The sequence below is a fragment of the Macrobrachium rosenbergii genome, chromosome 25, assembly GCF_040412425.1.
Source record: "Macrobrachium rosenbergii isolate ZJJX-2024 chromosome 25, ASM4041242v1, whole genome shotgun sequence".
Classification (NCBI taxonomy): Eukaryota; Metazoa; Arthropoda; class Malacostraca; order Decapoda; family Palaemonidae; genus Macrobrachium; species Macrobrachium rosenbergii.
This window is the reverse complement of record NC_089765.1, coordinates 24,926,892-24,946,980: the sequence shown is the minus strand read 5'-3', so window position 1 is coordinate 24,946,980 and position 20,089 is coordinate 24,926,892. Positions and strand designations below refer to the sequence as shown.

General features: G+C 39.2%; 1 protein-coding gene across 1 annotated transcript in view; it reads left to right on the top strand.

Moving 5' to 3' along the window:
• msk (importin-7 msk) overlaps window positions 1-20,089 on the top strand; it is a 58,368-nt gene that overhangs the window by 20,126 nt on the left and 18,153 nt on the right. Inside the window, exons 5-15 of the mRNA XM_067127138.1 lie at window positions 923-1,107; window positions 1,633-1,806; window positions 2,054-2,199; window positions 3,794-3,957; window positions 5,758-5,877; window positions 6,003-6,191; window positions 6,563-6,718; window positions 6,981-7,149; window positions 7,715-7,806; window positions 7,983-8,126; window positions 8,317-8,481. Coding sequence (XP_066983239.1) covers window positions 923-1,107; window positions 1,633-1,806; window positions 2,054-2,199; window positions 3,794-3,957; window positions 5,758-5,877; window positions 6,003-6,191; window positions 6,563-6,718; window positions 6,981-7,149; window positions 7,715-7,806; window positions 7,983-8,126; window positions 8,317-8,481 — 1,704 coding nt within the window. The remainder of the gene's footprint in view (window positions 1-922; window positions 1,108-1,632; window positions 1,807-2,053; window positions 2,200-3,793; window positions 3,958-5,757; window positions 5,878-6,002; window positions 6,192-6,562; window positions 6,719-6,980; window positions 7,150-7,714; window positions 7,807-7,982; window positions 8,127-8,316; window positions 8,482-20,089) is intronic.

Here is a 20,089-nt window from a genome sequence, read left to right as displayed (position 1 = left end):
TCTTAGCCACGTAAAATAAGTCTAATCCTTCGGGCCAGCCCTAGGAGAGCTGTTAATCAGCTCAGTGGTCTGGTAAAACTAAGGTATACTTACTTTTTACTTGTAGAGGAGCGTACCTTTATATCATAAAAGCATTTTTGTTAGCGACTCATTTTATAGGGTTTTTGGACCCAGGCACAGGTCTCCTCACGCTGCTTCTGTTTAATTCTGGCTGAATTGATCGGTTTTCTCCACAAGGCTGCTCTTTACTGCACAGGTGTGAGAGCCTTGCTCCCTGAATGGAAACCAACTTCTGGTGGTAGTAAGTTCCAGAATGGATTCCAGATCAGGTAAGAATGTTTGGTTTCATGAAAGAAACCTTTAGTTCGATTGGCTGAGAGGATTTTTGTCCAGCTGCACTACCCATCATCCTCTTCTCAATGTGGGAATCATCTAACTTTAACAGTAGGTAAGATTCATCCCAAGTAATATAAGTTTTCATAATAAAATTTATTGTGTGGATACTTAACTAATGTTAAAGTAGACCCCACCAACATTCGATGTTTGTTTGAGTGCTAACTCGCCTATCGGCGCGGAGATTTAAGCTAACTTTGACAGTAGGTAAATATCCAAATAATAAATAATATTATGGAAATATATATTTTGTAATGTACAGTATTTGAAATATGTAGACTGGAAAATGTTGACTTTTGACTCTTGTACTATGCTAATTATTATACGCAATATAATGCGATTTTGTTATGAATGCATATTTTCTGCTAGTAACTGCCTTTTAGCAATATTATTAGGCAATTAAGAAATTACATGCTTGAAGTTGGGAATTTAATTGTTGTTTCCAGGCATGCTTAAAAAATTTAATATGTAAGTTAAAATTATAGCAGCTTTCTTTATCTATTTTCAAGCTTTCTTTATCTATTTTCAGTATCACTTGCCCTTGGAATTATTAACTCGAGATGTCTTCACAAGATGGATGGAAGTGGTACTTCAGATAGCAGACCGCCCAGTACCTGATCAGACATTGCAGGTAGATGAGGAAGAAAGACCGGATCTTCCATGGTGGAAGATAAAAAAATGGGCGCTCCATATTCTTGCTAGGTTATTTGAAAGGTGAGGCCTCTTATTGTTGTAACAAGCAGTAGGGCTCTCTTCTTATAGCTTAGTTTTAAGTTGCATTTATAGACACAGGATTCACCCCAAAGGAATTGTTTGAGGGGTGAAAATGAGATCAAGGTAAAGTTTAAGTTGAACAACTAAGTAGGAAGAAATGAAAGAGAAAGTCAGAAAGCAGTGCTGCTAGGGCCAAAGGGAGATGCTACAAACTGTAAGTGGTATCTTCCTTCCATGAGTAATGTTTACTGGTTACGCATTAGTGTTCATGACGACAGTTTTGATTGCAAAACTTGTCATTTGTAGTAGATGTAATGGATATTACAATAATAATGAAATGAAGTTTAATTATACCATATCAGAAATCTTTTATGATGTTTAGTTGATTGAGTAGTCTGGCTAGTTACTAAAGAAAGAACCAGATATATTTCTTTTTAAGAGTAGTTTTGCTGCTTTCTTTGCCTTATTTTATGGTTCTGTTTATAATTGTTATTTATAAAGTAATGTAATTTATTTCCTTACCAGATACGGTTGTCCAAGCACTGCACACAAAGAATATAAACAGTTTGCAGAGTGGTTCATCAAGACCTTCTCACAAGGAATACTTCAGGTCCTTCTCAAAATACTAGACAATTATCGCAACAAAATTTATATTTCACCTAGGGTCTTACAACAAACACTTAATTATCTAGAGCAAGGGTAAGTCCATGATTGGGTATGCAATAATGTTTTTGTTACATACTTGTATAATTTCATGGTTTCAGAGATTAACGAAAAGGAATTTTTTATCTCATTTTAAATCTTGCAAGTATAGTGTAATTCTTACACCTTGGTTTTTGTACTTAAAGGAAAAGTCATTAGCTCTGTTTTATTTGACACCTATTAATGTTTGTAAACAAAGTGTCTTGCATGGCTAACTTTTAAGTATAAAAATTTTGTCTTACAGGGTTGGCCAGTCAGTAGCATGGAAATTATTGAAGCCACATATGTTGTCGGTGATACAGGATGTGCTTTTCCCTCTGATGTGTTATTCAGATGCTGACCAAGAGCTTTGGAACTCTGATCCATATGAATATGTTAGAGTTAAATTTGGTAAGTTGATCTTATTCAGTGTTAGTCAAAGGTATAGATTTTGTTGAGATTAGATTACAGTGTGTGTAAATGTAAGATATTTTTTTAGTTTATTTCATAATTTTTCTTTTGAATGAACTTTTGTTTATGATACTGCATATTGGAAGAACTGTTTTATAGAAATGGAGTGAATTTGTCATAAAACCTGGCAGAATTAAAGGGAAATGGGCAGAAGTGAGTGTTTTTGTTTAGTGAATTGTATTTAACATGTTTGTCTGTTGCACTTTGTACAGCAAAGATATTAGAGCTCGCCAATTTATAAAGAGGTGTGGCTGCAGAATGCTGAGGATAATTATTAAATTTCTGTGGGTAAAATTGTTTTTAAGGGTTGGAAAGTTTGAAGGCAGTAAAAGGACAGCAATGTAGTAATATATGCTAAAGAATAGGAAAAAGTAACCAAAGAAACCTTTTATGATATTAGAACAGCTACTGTAATAATGTGTTCAGGGGAGGTCAGACTGCTTAAAAATTAAATAAAAAAAAAAAGTTACTATGAAGTGGCGGAAGTTGAAGATCTGTTCTATTTCTTGCCAGACTGTGGTTAAGTGGAGGTCAGTAATTGGAGCAAGGTATAGTGAAAAGCAAGTTATATACTACTTTGTTTAGATTTGGAAGAAAAGAAAAGGAAATGAAGAGGACTAGAGTAAAAGTCAGGTGTTCTTGAAAAGGCAAAAACCTCTACCCATCATCTGAACTGATGTCAGTAGGTCTGCAGTATAGATTGAACTTTCAAAACTTTAACATTTTTTGGATAAAACATGAAGGGAAGAGTGAGAAAGTAAAGTGGTAAATACAAACACGTGGAAGAGGGAAAAAATGCCTGGGTTGGAGTGGAGTCAGAACAGTGGAAGAACAACCTGGACTAGCTTTGAAATTTGAGAATGAGAAATTTCAAGTCTAACCATAGAACAAGATGGTCTGGTGTAAAAATTATAAGTGGAGTGATGGGAAAATTGTCAAATTACTTGTATATCTTGATCAATTAGGAAGTAATTTCATATGGGGTAATTTATAATCCAACCAAATATGATGATTTCTTATTATCTACTGTTTGGGAAGGACAGTGTGACTAGATTTAGAAGTAGTTGTTTATGAGAAATTAATATTTTGTAGTTTTTTCTGGCCTGCCCTATAAGAGCTAAATTGGCCCAGTAGAATTAAGGAGTGATTGTGAACAAGATAGAGGAAAAAATCAGAGCTTGCTATGTTTTAAGATTCGGTCAGCCTACCTTTTTAAATTACCAACAACTTAGAATAAATTTTATTGCAGCAACAATGTAAGGTATTGAAGAATCCCTTTAAGTTGTAGGAAGATAGGGTTAGTATGGTGGTTAAAAGAACTATGCCTGCTAGAAAAGGAAGATATAAAAATTAAGTGTATGTATCCTCTCTCTATATGAAGAAATGAAACAATTGAAGATGGAATAACTTGATTTATTTTCTTTTGTTGAGCCATGGATGTGTAAGTATACAAAAAATCTGTTGTAGTGATAATAGGTGAAATTGTTTTTCTCAGTGTTTGTTAAAAGATTATAAGATTATGGCCTTTCCTCAGATATCTACGAGGACTTAGTTTCTCCAGTGACAGCTGCACAGACGCTTTTGCTTTCTACAGTAAGAAAGAGGAAAGAAATGTTAGAGAAAACCATGATTTTCTTGATGCAGGTCTTGACCTCACCAAATGTAGATCCAAGGCATAAGGATGGTGTCATGCATATGGTGAGTAATTTCTTTATTGTAATTCTCAATCCAATTTAAAAATGCATGTGCCAGAATGCTATAGTATAATGGTAATAGTGACCATGTTGCTACTACTTACAGTAGTAGCCATGTTGCATTTCTCATTACAAAGATATTGGAGTATGCATTGATTTTGCCACAGTTAGATCCTCCATTATCCCTGTGGTCTTATCTGGAAGCAGTGCAATTATGTCATTTTATTTTTATGAACATTTCATGGGTTTTATACCCTTACAAAGGCAGCATTTGCTCTGGCTTGTTTGAGATATCGATAATGTGTCTCTCAAGTGGCATAACCCAAGGGGTTATCCTTTTTGTCACCTTATGCTCATGGTGTCAAGGATCAGTAAGGACCATGTAATTGCCCAAAACCGCATTGTTTATCTGGTATCATTGGAAGGTAGTGCCATCAGGGCACCATGTGGTGTACTATAGGCATTACTAAAGGGTGTTTGCAGCATCCCTTAAGCACCTAGCTACACCCACTTTTTAGCTTTTTACTTTACCTCCATTCCCTATTCCCTGTTCTTACTTCAGTCTTGCTGTCTAACCAGTCTCTCACTTCTAGGTGCAAATGTCTGATTTTTTCCCAGTTCCATCATTTAGGTCTCTCTGCTTCATTGTCTGGATCTCTTTGTCTTGCTGTCTAACCACTGATTAACATAGCTCTAATTGATTAACATTGCTAGAGCCCATCACAGAAGTTTGCATAATGTCTATTGTATTGTGCATGAAGAATTTTTTCATGTTGTGTCATATAAATGACAGTATTAGTTTTAATTAGCTTTGAATTACCAGTAACAGAGAGTAAAGAGAACCTGAGGGTTGTTTCCACCCTTTCTATTTGGTGGATCACCTCCCCCCATTGTGTGGGCTTGGATAATACCTGTTGCAGTCATTAAAATCAGTGATGTTAGATATGGTGTCCAAATGTTATACCAGGTGTCAGGTAGAATTGTACCCGATTAGGGTGGTTGAAATGGTCAGAGGCATTGCATCTTGGTTTATGTAGTGAATATCCAAGAACTAGTCCTAACATTAGCTGAAAGATGAATACAGTCTGATATTGATGGTTTAGATCCTGTCAAAGGTAGGCATTTCTATAGGTTAGAGTCCATAAGGTTAAGTGATGATGTACAAGTAATCTCGGGTTGGTTGTGGGATGTAGAGTAGGTTGAGATAGAGAGCATCTGACAGTAGTCCCAAGATTTTAATTGCATAGCAAGCTTTCCTGGTTTTAATAGGTTTATTGACGGATGTGAAACCAGTCTATCTTTGATTTTATAGATGTATGAAATTGTATGTTTTTGCCTTTGTTTAATATTATTGTATTCGTTGCCTTTAGCCTAGCACAGTATTAGCATGCTCTAGTTGATCTATTTAGTCATATAGACAGAGGAGGAGACCAGTTTTATTCTGGTCAGAAGTTGAATTGTAAATTCAAATATATACAAGATATAAATATTCTTATGCCATACCACAAAACATTAGGTGGTGTTACAGTTACAGTACGTGAAATAGGTGCTAACATGTGGCCTAACCTAGTTATGAAATAAGAATGAGGCCATATCCATAATTCACAAATGTGAATTGTAAGAGGTTGGAGTGTACAATGATTTTGCAAGAAGTATAGGGTTGATGAAGAAGCTGTATCTTAATTTATATAAAGTGTACACATTACAGTGTAGTGTAATTGAGAGGATAGTTGTACAGTGATAAGAGAAGGCATTTCATTTACTATTTTTAAATGATGATTAATGCTTGATATTTATTTTCCAGATTGGCACAATGGGTGGCGTACTACTTAAAAAGAAGATATACAAAGATCAAATGGAAAATATGATAGCACAATATGTCTTCCTGAAGTTCCAGAGCCCATATGGCTTCATGAGAGCAAGGGTGGGTAATTACAAATGTTAGTATTGTATGAATTAAATTGATATGGAGTGATTTATGTTTTTTGTAAATTAATGATTCAGGGGATGACTGCTGCTAATTCTTGGGTCCTATAATTATTTTTTCAGGCTTGTTGGATACTACAAAACTTTGATGAAATCAAATTCAAGTCTGACCAGAACATACTCGCAGCTATGAACTGTATTCAGAATGCCCTATTGAACGACAACGATCTCCCTGTTAAAGTAGAGGCAGCTATGGCCTTATCTGCATTCCTTGCCTCACAGAATAAGGCAGAGAAGATTGTAGAACCTAATGTAAGTGCTCGAGCATTATTTAAGCTTTCTTGTAAAAAAATTATGTTAAAGTGGTATTATAGTAATAATAAAAGCTAACTGCTACATTATTATATAGAATAAAAATTAATATTTGTATAATAGAAGATGCAAGGATGAAAAAGAGCAAAGTAAAAATAAAAGAAATTTTGCTATTACTGTAGAAATTCTTGTGGTGCAATAACTGCCTTGGCAATAAATAGATTCTCAGTTTAGAGAGCTTTGGTTAGATTTTGTGCTTTTAAGCAAGTGATCCTGATGAGTTAACTGCTTAGTAAGAAAATTTTGTGAGTATGTGGATGTAATGAAGTGACATTATGTAATGTAATAGTTGTTTCCATATATAATTTCAGATACAACCAATTGTTCAAGAGTTACTTAAAGTAATTAAGGAAACTGAGAATGATGATCTTACAAATGTGATGTGTAAGATCGTGACAACATATACAGAACAACTGATTCCTATTGCAGTGGAGATGTGCACCCAGCTAGCTGCTACATTCCAACAGGTTAGTTGGGTTATTTTTCGAAATGGAGATAAGTTTCCGTTTACAAGTTCAGTATTTGTAGACATGAGAATTTTCATTCACCTTTCTCATTTTGAGATAAGGAAGTTGCATCTGATATTTGTTTGTGTGTTGGAAAGCAGGTTGTATTAGTCAATAAGTGGTGGTATTTTAAGGACATTTTTTTTTAGAAAACCCTGGGATTTCTTACTCAAATAGTGAAAAATTCTGTTACTAAGTTTTCATTGCCCATGTTTCTTTTCAGGTTGTAGACTCAGAAGATGGTGCAGAAGAGAAAGCCATCACAGCAATGGGGCTGTTGAGTACGATAGAAACATTAATCAATTGTATGGAGGAGAACCCAGAGATTATGGTTCAAATCGAGCCCATCACTCTACAAGTTGTTGGACTTATTCTAGGCAAAAATGTTATGGGTATGGTTTTCTCTTTTTATAGTGGGACACCAAAAATAGGTACCATTCTTTTAAGAGGAATAAAATCAGATTTCAGATGGGAATAACAAAAATAGTTATGTGGAATACATTGTTAGGTTATGATATCAACTGATAGCTCATGAAGTTTGTAAATACTGTTGGCTGAGGAAAGATGTGAAGTAATAAGAGGAATGTTAGACTATATTATTAGATAAGGCCAGCCTAATTGAAATGTTAGGCTATAGATTATTGTACACTATTATTTTAGAAAATATAGTTGTGTATTTTTTTTATTTTCCAATGACTTTCAAAACAGTTACAGCTGAAACAAACAAGATGTTCACAGTAAAACTGTAGTGAGGATAAAAATCTTGGTAATCATTTACACGGTAATCTTCATGTGTCATATTGTTAAGCTACTCAAGAAAAATAGTAATTCATGAGTGCCAGTCATTTTTAGGTTGTATTTACTTTACAAACAGTAGTTTACTTTTTTGTTACTGAAGTCAACAGAATTACCATGACATGTATTTGGAAATATAACCTACCTTTATTTTGCTCACAGAATTCTATGAAGAAGCTCTTGCTTTGATATACAGTTTAACCAGCACAAGAATATCACCAGACTTATGGAAGTGCTTTGAAATGATGTATCAGGTTTGTGAAGTAATTCAAGTTTTTCAGTTCCAAAAGCTTTAATCTAATATATACCATTGTTTCATATGTGGAGTATGTTCATGGAAATATAATGTTACCATTAGGCAAAGCGATGTATGGCTTGATACAAAATAATGTATCTTTGATTTGATTTTCATGAAAAAATGTTTTTCCAGATGTTTAAAAATGATGGCTTTGACTACTTCACTGAGATGATGCCTGCTCTTCACAACTACATAACTGTTGACACTGAAGCATTCTTAAGTAATGAAGCACATGTCCTAGCAGTGTGTGAAATGTGCAAAACTATTTTAACTCAGGTAAGGCACAGAGGTCCATGCAGCAGATACATTTTTAAACCTTTTATGTATTGGAATAGACTATAATTTTTGGTATAGAGACCTACCAGGGAAGTTGTAAAGTTTATTTCAAAATGAAATTCCATAGTCTTCAAATTAATTCATTGCCTATTGTAAAGTCCCTAAAGCATTTTACCAAATTAACTTGCAGGACTCAGGCGAGGATGACGAGTGTCATGCTGCTAAGTTATTAGAAGTTGTAGTTCTTCAGTGTGAGGGGAGAATAAATATGTGTCTTGGTTCCATCATACAGTTAGTTGTCGAAAGGTTATTGCGCGAGGTTAAAACTACGGAGTTGCGAACTATGTTATTGCAGGTGAGTGATGTGTGAATTTTTGAAAGGTTCTTAAGCCTTAAATTTGTTCAGCCAACCCCACTGCTTACATAGCCCACATTAAGTTTGGTCTTTGAATATCTCCAGGCAAAGCAGACATTTGCTATGCAAGTGCTACCTGGAGTCTGGTATTTACTGTGGCAGAATTTAAAAAAACACAAAAAACAGTACACAAACACTCACCCTGATCCTCGGTTGCTGGAAGATGGAGTAAGGCGTCCACGGTCGCCAACACAGCACCCAAAACCACACAAACAAAACAAGGAAACAAAAAAAGAAGATAGAACTATATACACAACAAGAACAGTACACTAACAAGAAAAACCAACAACTCTCAAAAGCACACAAAAACTGTCCAAGACCAAACGACTGACTAGCACTAGCTCTGACTCAAGACTCACTCCAAAACCGAAAAATCCTTCACATATTCCACAGACAGACAGCGCCATAAACAAACTAACGACCTCATCCCTCTTCCAACAAGCGAAGCACTCACCAACGACCATTACTCTCTCTCTCTCTCTCTCTCTCTCTCTCTCTCTCTCTCTCTCTCTCTCTCTCTCTCTCTCTCTCTCTCTCTCTCTCTCGACTCATTCTCTCTCTCTCTCTCTCTCTCTCTCTCTCTCTCTCTCTCTCTCTCTCTCTCTCTCTCTCTCTCTCTCTCTCTCTCTCTCTCTCTCTCTCTCGAAACATTGGGAAATGCTAAATACAAACAAATTTATTCATCCCTCTATAATTCTCCCCCTTTTAGCATTTCCCAACCAACACCTTTCACACTGCATTCAAATCGCCTTACGTAACACCCATGGATGCTCACTAGCAGGTCCTTTAGAACGCGCGTTCATGGGCACGCAATCATTCTCTCAGACTTGCTCTCTCTTCCAGCAACATTCAGATTTACATTTTCTCCTCCATTCTCTCTCAGATTCACGCTATCTTCTTCACTATTACCACTCTCAATTTCATCCACAATCTCATCTATACCCTCTAACTCGTTCCCAAATACCTCCCCCAATTCTTCAACTAACCCATCCCATTCGCTCATTGACCTTTCCAATTCTTGCAACGATTCATTCATGCTTTCAATCACTCGTCTATCACTGCTACTCTTACACTTTCGCTCACCTCCAACCGTTCACTTACCCCTACACGTTCAGTCAACTCAGTTATATCAAACCCGCATATGCTATACGTTCTATTCATACCATCCCATTCATCCGTATTACACGCTTTATCACTCATTTTCACTTTGGCACTCACACCCCTATCACACAACTTACGACCATTCAGTTTACTTACGTTCTTCCCTTTCTTACGTTTCCTACCATACTCTATCAAAACAAATTGCTGATCCTCATCATGCAACAACCCCTCACGTACATGCATCACACGCACCGCTTGCATCCTGGAGGATCCACCCATTTGAACCCCCTTCACACTCAGTTTCCCGAATTCGCTGTCACAGTCACCCTCTTTCGTCTATATACACTTGATACATGCCCTTCCATTCCACATTCGACACACTTCGCTCTCGGTTCTGAACACATTCTCGCATAATGCCCATTCTTACCACAGTTGCCACATATTACATTCACTCGGGTACCCCTACAACCATTAGCAATATGACCCACCTGTCCGCACCTGTAGCATTTAACCCCCCTATCTTTCGTACACTCCCTTACCAAATGTCCCGATTGCCCACACCCGAAACACGCTCCTAAAGCCCACCTACACTCATTCTTTGTATGTCCTTCCTTTCCACATCTAAAACACTTCGCTCGACTTCCACTCATCGACCTTCCCCTTTGTACACTACTATCCCTAACCCATCCAACTCGTTGTTCCCTTACAAACCCACCATTCATCCTCACTGGCACCTCCACATTACTTGCTCTTACACTCCTATCTATTACACTATCGGCCATTCTCATTGGGCCCCTCAACACTGCATCCCTAAAGCTTCCAAACTCTGGTACTCTCTCATCTACCCCAGCCCTTACACTTACACTTCTGCTCTCTTTTATAACCCTGTCAAGCTCATAATCTTCTACAATTTCCAAAATTTCTCCCCAAGTCAACCTTTCATTCGTCCATCTTTTCTTCTCCCTCCGCTTCAAGTTCACAAATTCTCTAACTCCATCTGGCACTGTCCCTAACAACTTCCGTACTAACTCCTTACATTCATCTATCCCATCATCCCCAAACTTCTTCCTTGCCAACGTCTCCAGCCTACAAGCATACAGTGACAAGGTTTCCCCAGCTTTCATTCTTGCCTCATCAAATTCATTCTTCCTCGTATACTTAACACTTGCTTTCATACGCCTTGCTTGCTCAACTAGTCTAGCTTTCACCATGTCATACTCAACATCCCCCACACTCATAATAACCCTATACATATCAAGCAAAAACCCAGTCAAATATTCTCCTAATTCTCGTGCCCACACTCTCTTACTTTCCCCATACTTATCCTGACAAAACCTTTCATACTCCCTAAAGAAATCATGCACATCCCTACTTCCATACTCATTATACCTTTCACACCGGGTACCTCCCTCACATACATAGCCTTTCTCACTTCTTTCTCACTTTCACTCTCACTTTCGCTACTTTCACTCTGTCCTTTCATACCCTCTTCCAATACAAAGAGTCCACTTCCGCACTTACATTCATCTTACTCATTACACTCTTCTTCCCCTCTTTTTATCCACTTTTATCCACTCACCTCCATCCACCTCACTATCACTACTGCCTTCACCCTCTCCCTTCTTTCCTGCCTTTCCCACTTCCTTACCCTTCTTACCAGTTTCCTTTCCCTTTCCCTTCTTCCCTTTTTCTTCCCCTGACTTATCCTTACCTTCCCTCTGTTCCTTCCCTTGCTTTTCATTCCCTTTTCCTTACCCTGCCTTTCATTCTCTCGTTTCTTACTTCCTATTTCCACATCACTTTCATCACTCACGCTTCCATTCACTTCTTCCTCCTTTTCTTTCTCTCTTGCCCTTCACACGTTCCAGAGGACCTGCCTCCAACAGCCCCCTTCTCCAAAACCACCCTTGAACATACCTTTCATCATTTCTTCCACACTTTTCATCATTCCCTCCAACTTTTTATCCATCCTCTCTTCCATTCTCTCTTCTGACTCTTTCATCTCCCCTTTCATTTCTTCTTTTGCACTCCTTAGCATTCCCCCCATCTCCTCCAACTGACTCCTCAACTCCTCATTCTCACCCCTCAGCCTCTCATTCTCACCCCTCAGCCTCTCATTCTCCTCTCTTGCCAGCCGCAACTCCTCTCTCAACCTCACCAGTTCCTCTTCCATTCCCTCCAGTCACACTACTAGCCACTAATCTCAATTGCAGCTGCCCCACCAGCTGCCCCCACGTTGGGCGCCAAATATTATGTGGCGGAATTTAAAAAACACAAAAACAGTACACAACACTCACCCTGATCCTCGGTTGCTGGAAGATGGAGTAAGCGCCCACGGTCGCCAACACAGCACCCAAAACCACACAAACAAAACAAGGAAACAAAAAAAGAAGATAGAACTATATACACAACAAGAACAGTACACTAACAAGAAAACCAACAACTCTCAAAAAGCACACAAAAACTGTCCAAGACCAAACGACTGACTAGCACTAGCTCTGACTCAAGACTCACTCCAAAACCGAAAAATCCTTCACATATTCCACAGACAGACAGCGCCGTAAACAAACTAACGACCTCATCCCTCTTCCAACAAGCGAAGCACTCACCAGCGACCATTACACACACACACACACACACACACACACACACACACACACACACACACACACACACACACACACACACACACTCTCTCTCTCTCTCTCTCTCTCTCTCTCTCTCTCTCTCTCTCTCTCTCTCTCTCTCTCTCTCTCTCTCTCTCAAAACATTGGGAAATGCTAAATACAAACAAATTTATTCATCCCTCTATATTACCACCCTGTAGGTAGGCAGTGCTATCTGTGCATCTCACACAGTGCACAGTAGTCTTTACAAATGTTTATTTGCAGTGTTCCTTTAGGCCCTAGCCGCATACTTTTCAGCTTTCTATTTACCATCCATTAATGCTTTCTTGTTTCTTGCTGTCGAACCCTCTTTCAAACCCTCTTTGCACTGTTGTAAGTACTGAATGGTTGAAAATGCCACAGTGCATGGCTTTATAGACTAAATTTCATGATTCATTCATTCCATCATAATTTTATATTGTCTCTTTATCTTTGGTCATAATTTTTTTTTCAATCCTTCATTCTTTTACCTAAAGTTTTGGGTATGTTCTGTATTTAGAGATCCTGCTAGTGTCCTGTGTCCACTGCTTGTTGTGCTGGTCTTATTTGGTTTTTAGTTCTTAATATCTTGGCTTGTAACCAAGTTTTAATAGTACCTACATTATATAAGTTTCCTCTGCTTATGATACCATTTAATGCTTTTGTATACTAATGGTGTTTTTGCATTGTTTTAATGTGTTATACTGTAATGTGATTTGTGTTAGTGTGATGCACCTGAACCAGTTAGCTTACATGCACAAGTCTTCCAGATGATTTGTGTTGAGCTTTTATGCCAGGCCTCAGTAACTGGCACTAAATGTTGATAATTCTGACCTCACCTACAAGATGCTCTTTGACCGGTAACCGAGCAGTGGCAGTGACTTGGAGAGAACGATTTAGAAGTTGCATAAAGCCAGCAGTGCAGATCCTTACCTATATGCCTCACCTGTAACTGAATTGTCAGCTTGTACAAAAGGAGTGGGTTCACACATGCTGTTACTTGATCAGTCAACTGTTGCTGATGTTTTTTGTTGACTGTCTAGCCACTCACCCACCCATTCTTTTACTGCCATGCCTCCTTACTCATATGCTGTTTCCTGTACATAAGTATTCCTGTGTCCATTGTCACTTCAGATATTTAAGGGCTGTTCCTGTGTCCATTGCCTCTTCAGATGTTTAAGAGCTGTTCCTCATGAAAATTTTGCTAGCCTAACCTATCCTTAAATTATTCAATTATGTGATCTACTTACCTGTTCACGTTGTTCTTTTTTCTCTATGCAACCCAGCTTACGACAACAACAACCACAAACAGACTTACAACCCAACCATTATCGACCTAACCTTCAGAGAGCTCTCTCTACCTTTCCACCATGCTTTCAACACTCCCGCCCGTGTTTTTGTACATTTTTCTCCCTGCCATTTTCGTCCTGTGATGTCACTTCCTATGACGTCACAGCAATAACATACTCTTTAAACATAAGGAATGCTTTGCTATAAAATTAAACATGTGCTTTCTTTTTATACATTCTGTAATGCCCATACACTTCATCACCGCAGAAAATAAAATAATGACTAACTTATAAATAAAACTAACATATAGTCACCTCTGTCCATTGCTGCTTTAGATGTTTAAGAGCTAAATCAGTTAGCTCATGGACATGAACTACTTAAGACAGGCAGATGTTGCCTGTATTTCCAAAGTCTGCTCATGTATGGTGATTCGATATAGATGAATATTTAACCATAAATGCATAAGCACCATAGCAGCCAAAATTAAGTATATCTTAGTTTAATCAGACCACTGAGCTGGTTAACAGCTCTCAGCATCAGCTTTTGGATACTTGTTACCAGCTTGCAGACTGTGACAATCACCTGATGGTCGAACCCAGAACAGAATTTACATTTAGGGTTGGGCTATTAAGGGTGATGAGGCTTAATGAAACAGTTTTTTTAAACACAAAATAAATTTTTTTCATTTAAACCCACCATTCATATACTGAGTTTCCTTATGTAGGCCCCTCAGTCTTATGCTTCTTGTCAAGATTTATTTATAGCCTATATACTGTACTGTATACTTACGTACATAAAAATGCCAGTGATAACTGGAGGTTCCAGTTTGCACTTGCATAGTAATTGATACTCATGTTATTTTGACAAAATTTTAGTATTGCAATACACTCCCTGAACACCTGAATTCGCCCGTAATACCACTAGCCCAAACAATCTCAATTACCCATCCACTATTGGGAATTTTAACAGCCAGTGTTGCCAATGCTGTAGGTAAAATCTTGTCACTTGAGCTCCCATAACAAATGGTTGGCAACGCTGATACAGGTGTGCGCCGACACTCCCACTTTTGTCAATTCTTTTTGTTCGCACTGCTGCAAGGTTGTTTCCTTCTGCAGTGCGAAGTTTTAATCCTATTGCCCGACTTCTCTTTGTAATTTGGACCTCTGGTGAAGACCTGGATTGTATTTACCGGTTTCGTCTCCTGGTTTTTCTGGATATCTTCGATGTGGAACGTCTTTTAGAATTGGACTCGCTGGTTCCCGGTCTTGATTGGTCATCATGGACTCTTTCACCTTCTACTACAGTGCCTTTATCTTCGACGTCAATCTCGACTGCCCGTACGACTGTGGATGGTGGAGCTCATCGCTTCTTCTTCCTGCCAGAGACGGATGAGTACCTTGAGACACGATAGACATTCTGTTAGGTATGTAGGAACGTTAGGTGTGATGTCCAGACTTATTGCGATGAATGTTCCGATTGGAAGGCACAAGAGATGGAGGATTACATTTGTCATTGCAAGTCTTTGGCTAGTAAGGGCGGCAGACGTTGGTCAGATTCTCGTTGCTTCTAGTGTCTCAGGCTTCTGCTACAGATAAGTTGATGGATTTAGTGAGTTCAGAGGTAGTCAAACAGATAGAGGATAGGATTGCAAGTAGTAGGGACAATTTAATAGCTAGTCTTCTTAAACATTTCTCAGATAGGGATAGTAGTAGTGTTAGGATGTCTAATCCTTTTTCCTTTTCAGCTCCCCTGCCTGTTCCATAACCAGCCCTAACTGGTGCTGAGGGTAATGGCCGAACCGCAAGCCTCCGAGTGGGTAGGGTCTGCCGGCCCCCTCGGCATGGAGCAGGCAGTGAAGGATTCCCAAGCCCCTTGTAGTATTAATAAATTTAATATTGATAATGTTAGTCAGAATCAAGATCTAGGTGTGATAAAGGAGGATAGGTTTGGGTTAGGTAGTGAGGAGAAGGTATTAAGGGTGCAGAGTCGTTCTCCTGGACGGGTTCTGGTTTCTGGTTCAAGTGGTTCTTGTGCTTTGGCAAGAGTTTCGCCTTCATCAATTCTTTTCGGTCTGGGTTAGTCTCAAGTCAAAGTCAGTGTTTCAGTTACGGTGGTGCAGAATCCTTCTGCTTTTGCTCCTAACTCACTTCCGACTGTTTCTGAATCTCTTACTGTAGTTTCCCCCTTCCCTGTGTTTTCTATTCCTCCATCTAGTAAGGCCGATTCTGGTGTGTCCTTTCAGCTTCTAAAAGTAGTTTGCGGGACCTGCAATTGGATGTGGCGGAATATAAGGCGGGTTTGCTGGGTCTTTCATTGGGTAAAGACGTATGAGAGGTTATTTTTCGAATGGTTTCTCTAACATTAGAGAGTATGTGACACAGTAATGTCCAGAATTCATGTCGGATATGCTTCAGGATCATTGAGGAGGCCCAGATTCGGTGTACCTTCTGTCCTTTTCATTCTAAGTTTTCTTAGTTGTTTTCAGTCCTATTGCGCAACAGAGTAGTGGCTATGTTTAGCAACAACGTAATTGCTGTGTCGTATCTGAAGAACTGGAGGAGGGGAGGGGACAGGCTCAAGAGAACCCGATACTATAGCACAGAGAGTCCTGAGAGGGTGTGAAGAACGAAAAGTGTCTCTTCTTCACCAATTTATATCGGAGAGTCTCAACATACTGGCCGATTCACTAAGTCGCCCCCGTCAGGCTCTGGAAGTAATATGTCAGATTCTCCGGAAGTGGCCAGCAACTGTGGACTTATTCGCGACGTGATTAAACCATCGTCTTCCGGTTTATTTCTCACCAATGGTGGTCCCCATGTCAATGGGCACCGATGTGATGTTACAAATTGGAATCACATGCAGGTATATGCCTTTCCTCCATCCGGTCTCATTCATCAGGTAATAAGGAAATTGTGGGAGAGTGTCAAGACGTCTGTGACTCTGATAGCTCCCTCCCTGCTTGCCATAACACACTTGGTTTCCGGAACTCCTAGAGCTCCCCGCGGAAGTTCCGATATCCCTACCCATGCGAAACTTCTCAGACGACCGCATTCTCACCATTATTATCCAAACCCTCACGTGCTGTACCTAGTTGTAGGGCGACTGTAGAGAGAGCTGCTAGGCAGTCCGGACTCCCTAAAGCTGTGTCTAGATAGTTTTCTTTTAGCTTGAGAAAGTCAACCTATAAGCCTTACATGGTTCAGCTGGACAGGGTATAGAAGTTAGTGTCGTAAGGAAGGTCATTTCATCTCTAGACCTTCCATAGCCAAAATAGCCGATTTTCTTTTATTCCTTCGGAAAGTCGAGGGTCTTTCATATTTGACTATTGCTGACTACCGCTCAACGATTAGCAGTACAATTAGTTTCCACCTTCCTGAAATCTCTAGGAGTAAGATAATCGATGATCTGTTATGTTCTTTTAAGATTGAATGGCCTGTCTTGCCGACTCAGGCCCCTCCGTGGGACTTGTTGGAAGTACTTCAATATTTTTCCTGCGTTCTGCTGCCTTTGAACCCATTGGAGCTATAACGTTAAGACACTAAGAAGTTGCTTTTTCTTATGGCTTTAGCTTCAGCTAAAGAGTTGGACGAGCGTCAGGCAGTTTCTAGGTTGGGTTCCTATTCGAGAAATAATACTTGTTTGTCTGTCTTCAGGAATTTGTGGTGAAGACAGTCGGAGGTTAAAACTCTGCCTCTTCACTTAAAGTTCCTTATCTGCAAGTGTTCGTCACCAGCGATCCAGCGGAGATATCTTTATGTCCGATGCAAGCTTTAAATTCTGTTTATCAAAGGTTGGGAAACTTTGTCCACTTCCGCATACACTTCTTGTCTCTCCGTGGAATCCTTCCCGCCGCTGTCAAAGAAAATGATTAGTTACTTTCGGAGGGAGGTGATTTCTCAGGCTTCTCAGGGTTTTTCTTTGTCATCTTCAGCTCTGTGTTTCCCCACCGCACAGTATTTGGAGTATGTCTACTTCATCTTGCTTTCTAAGGAATTATTCAGTGCCGTCTATACTGGAGGCAGCTACTTGGAAGTCCGTGTCAGTGTTTACTTTCTTAAGAGCCGTTCGATTCGCCTCATAGCGTGTAGCAGCGAAGTCTACTATCTAGGGTGGTTTCATTTAGCTGAGGTGGTATTCGCTTAGTGCGGAGGTTCGGAGGGTTATTCTCTTAGTCCTTGTGTAGCGGCAAAGTCTATTATCTAGGGTGCGTTCATTTAGCTGAGGTGGTATTCGCTTAGTGCGGAGGTTCGGAGGGTTATTCTCTTAGTCCACGTGTAGCGGCGAAGTCCACTATCTAGGGTGCTTTCATTTAGCTTTGTGGTATTCACTTAGTGAGGAGATTCTGAGGTTAACCAGATGGATAGAGGAATTCCTTTCAACCTTTAGAATTCTTAGGCAACAGTGATAGTATAATCACATGAACTTAGGTTTAGTACGTTTTAAGTATCTTAGTCTATGATAGTTTCCCTATGTGAGTCCGAGGGGGTGCTCTAGTAGGCTAGGCTATTGCGTCGGCGCTGAGATACTTCTTCACTCGTTGATCGTCGGGCCTTATCCGGAGGATCAGCGGCCCGGCACACTGCTTCATTTCCCTCCATACATGAGAGGCTATGAATAGCCACATGGGAGGTTCACCGTACTCCTCCGTACATGAGAGGTTCTGAAGAACCACATGGGAGGTCGACGGACCGAGACAGTACGGATCTGATGGGTGATCAAAGTACTCTCCAACATGTCTTGTCACCAAAAGCATCAATTGATAAGGTGAATGTATAACTAAATAGATATCCTATGCAGAGCAGATCGGTAAGCTGCCATCTCTGCGGTTGTATAAAGGGGGTGGGCCCTAAACTTAGATGGTTCTCCCGGAGGGCCAGCGGCTCTGCACTCTGCCTCATTCTCCTCCATACATGAGAGGTTCTGAAGAGCCACATGGGAGGTCGACAGACCAAGAGTGCTAACCTGGCTGTCGATCAAAGTACTCTCCAAGATGTCTCTTCACTGGAAGCACTGATTGATATGGTGAGTGTATGACTAAATGGATATTTTATGCAGAGTAGATTGGTGAGCTACCATCTCTGCAGTGGTCAAAAGGCATGCAATAGAATTAATCCCTCCTCCTCTAAATGTTGCTAATCGGGTGAATTCAGGTGTTCAGGGAGTGTATTGCAATATGAAGTTTTCATAATAAAACTAATATTATAATACTTACCTGAACACCTGAATGATTCCCACTCTCCTTTCCCCACATCAGTTTTGACCTTGAATAAAGCACTTGTTGAAAGTGGGAGCGTCGACACACACCTGTGTCAGTGTTGCTAACTGTTTGTTATTGTAGCTCAAGTGACTGAGATTTTACCTGCAGCGTTGGTAACTCTGGATGTCAAAATTCCCAATAGTGGATTGGTAATTGAGAGTTGTTTGGGCTAGTGGGATTAAGGGCGAATTCAGGTGTCCAGGTAAGTATTACAATATTAGTTTTATTATGAACACTTCATGTGTGAAACATTCATTGGCAACAAATCTTGTCTGTGTGAGTGACAGGTTTGTATGAAATTAATTTTATATTGATGATAGTGTGTGTTTTTGGTAGTGGTGGAGTGCAGAATGGAAATTAAGAAATACTAGTTGAATGTTGACTGGGAAGTAATAAAACTAAATGGTTTGATTAGTGAACTGTGGCATTGGGATATACTACAGGTGGTAGTCGACTTACGACGGCATTAGGTTCTGACAGAGCGGTCGGAAGTCGATCTCGTCGTAAGTCGACCAACCACATATGTACATGTATTCTGTACCTACCGTATATTATCCATCATATATTATATCCTAAGTATGACTAGCCTACATATACATTTTATATTATCCCAAATATGTGCATGTATAGTACCTATTATTACGTTTAGCATATGAAATCTTATCATGCTTGAACTCCTTGATTAATACTTACTTTTATTACTGTATTTTACATTTTTATTGTAGGCATTCAAACCATCTGTCTGGTCTGTTTACATTTTCTTATCCGCCATTTGCATTGCCAATCGGCTACACGATGACGATTATTTACTTTTTATTTATTTATAGGTTTGAATTAAATACATACCGTATGTGACGGCGTATAAGATGCACTTTTTTAACAAAAAATGGCCTAAAAATCCCCCTGCGCCCTATGTACATAATGTAGGCTCAGATTTTAAGAATTTTGGCCGAAATTATACATGAAACGTCACGTAGATGTTGTAGTCTAGCGTAACATTCGGTGTTATTCTAATAACCTATTAAAAAACAAAGTTTATTATAATTATTTATCATTATCACACTTACCATCACCGAAATTACTACTGCTAGTATTATAATCAATATCTACGTTGTTATTATCGATATTTTCATTAAAATGTTAATATTATCGTCGTCTACAGCAGATGGCCGCATTCCACATTTACAGACTTATAAACAGTACTTGTGCTGCCACCTATTGGTGATTATCTCGAGAGCTTTACGGATAACAAGGC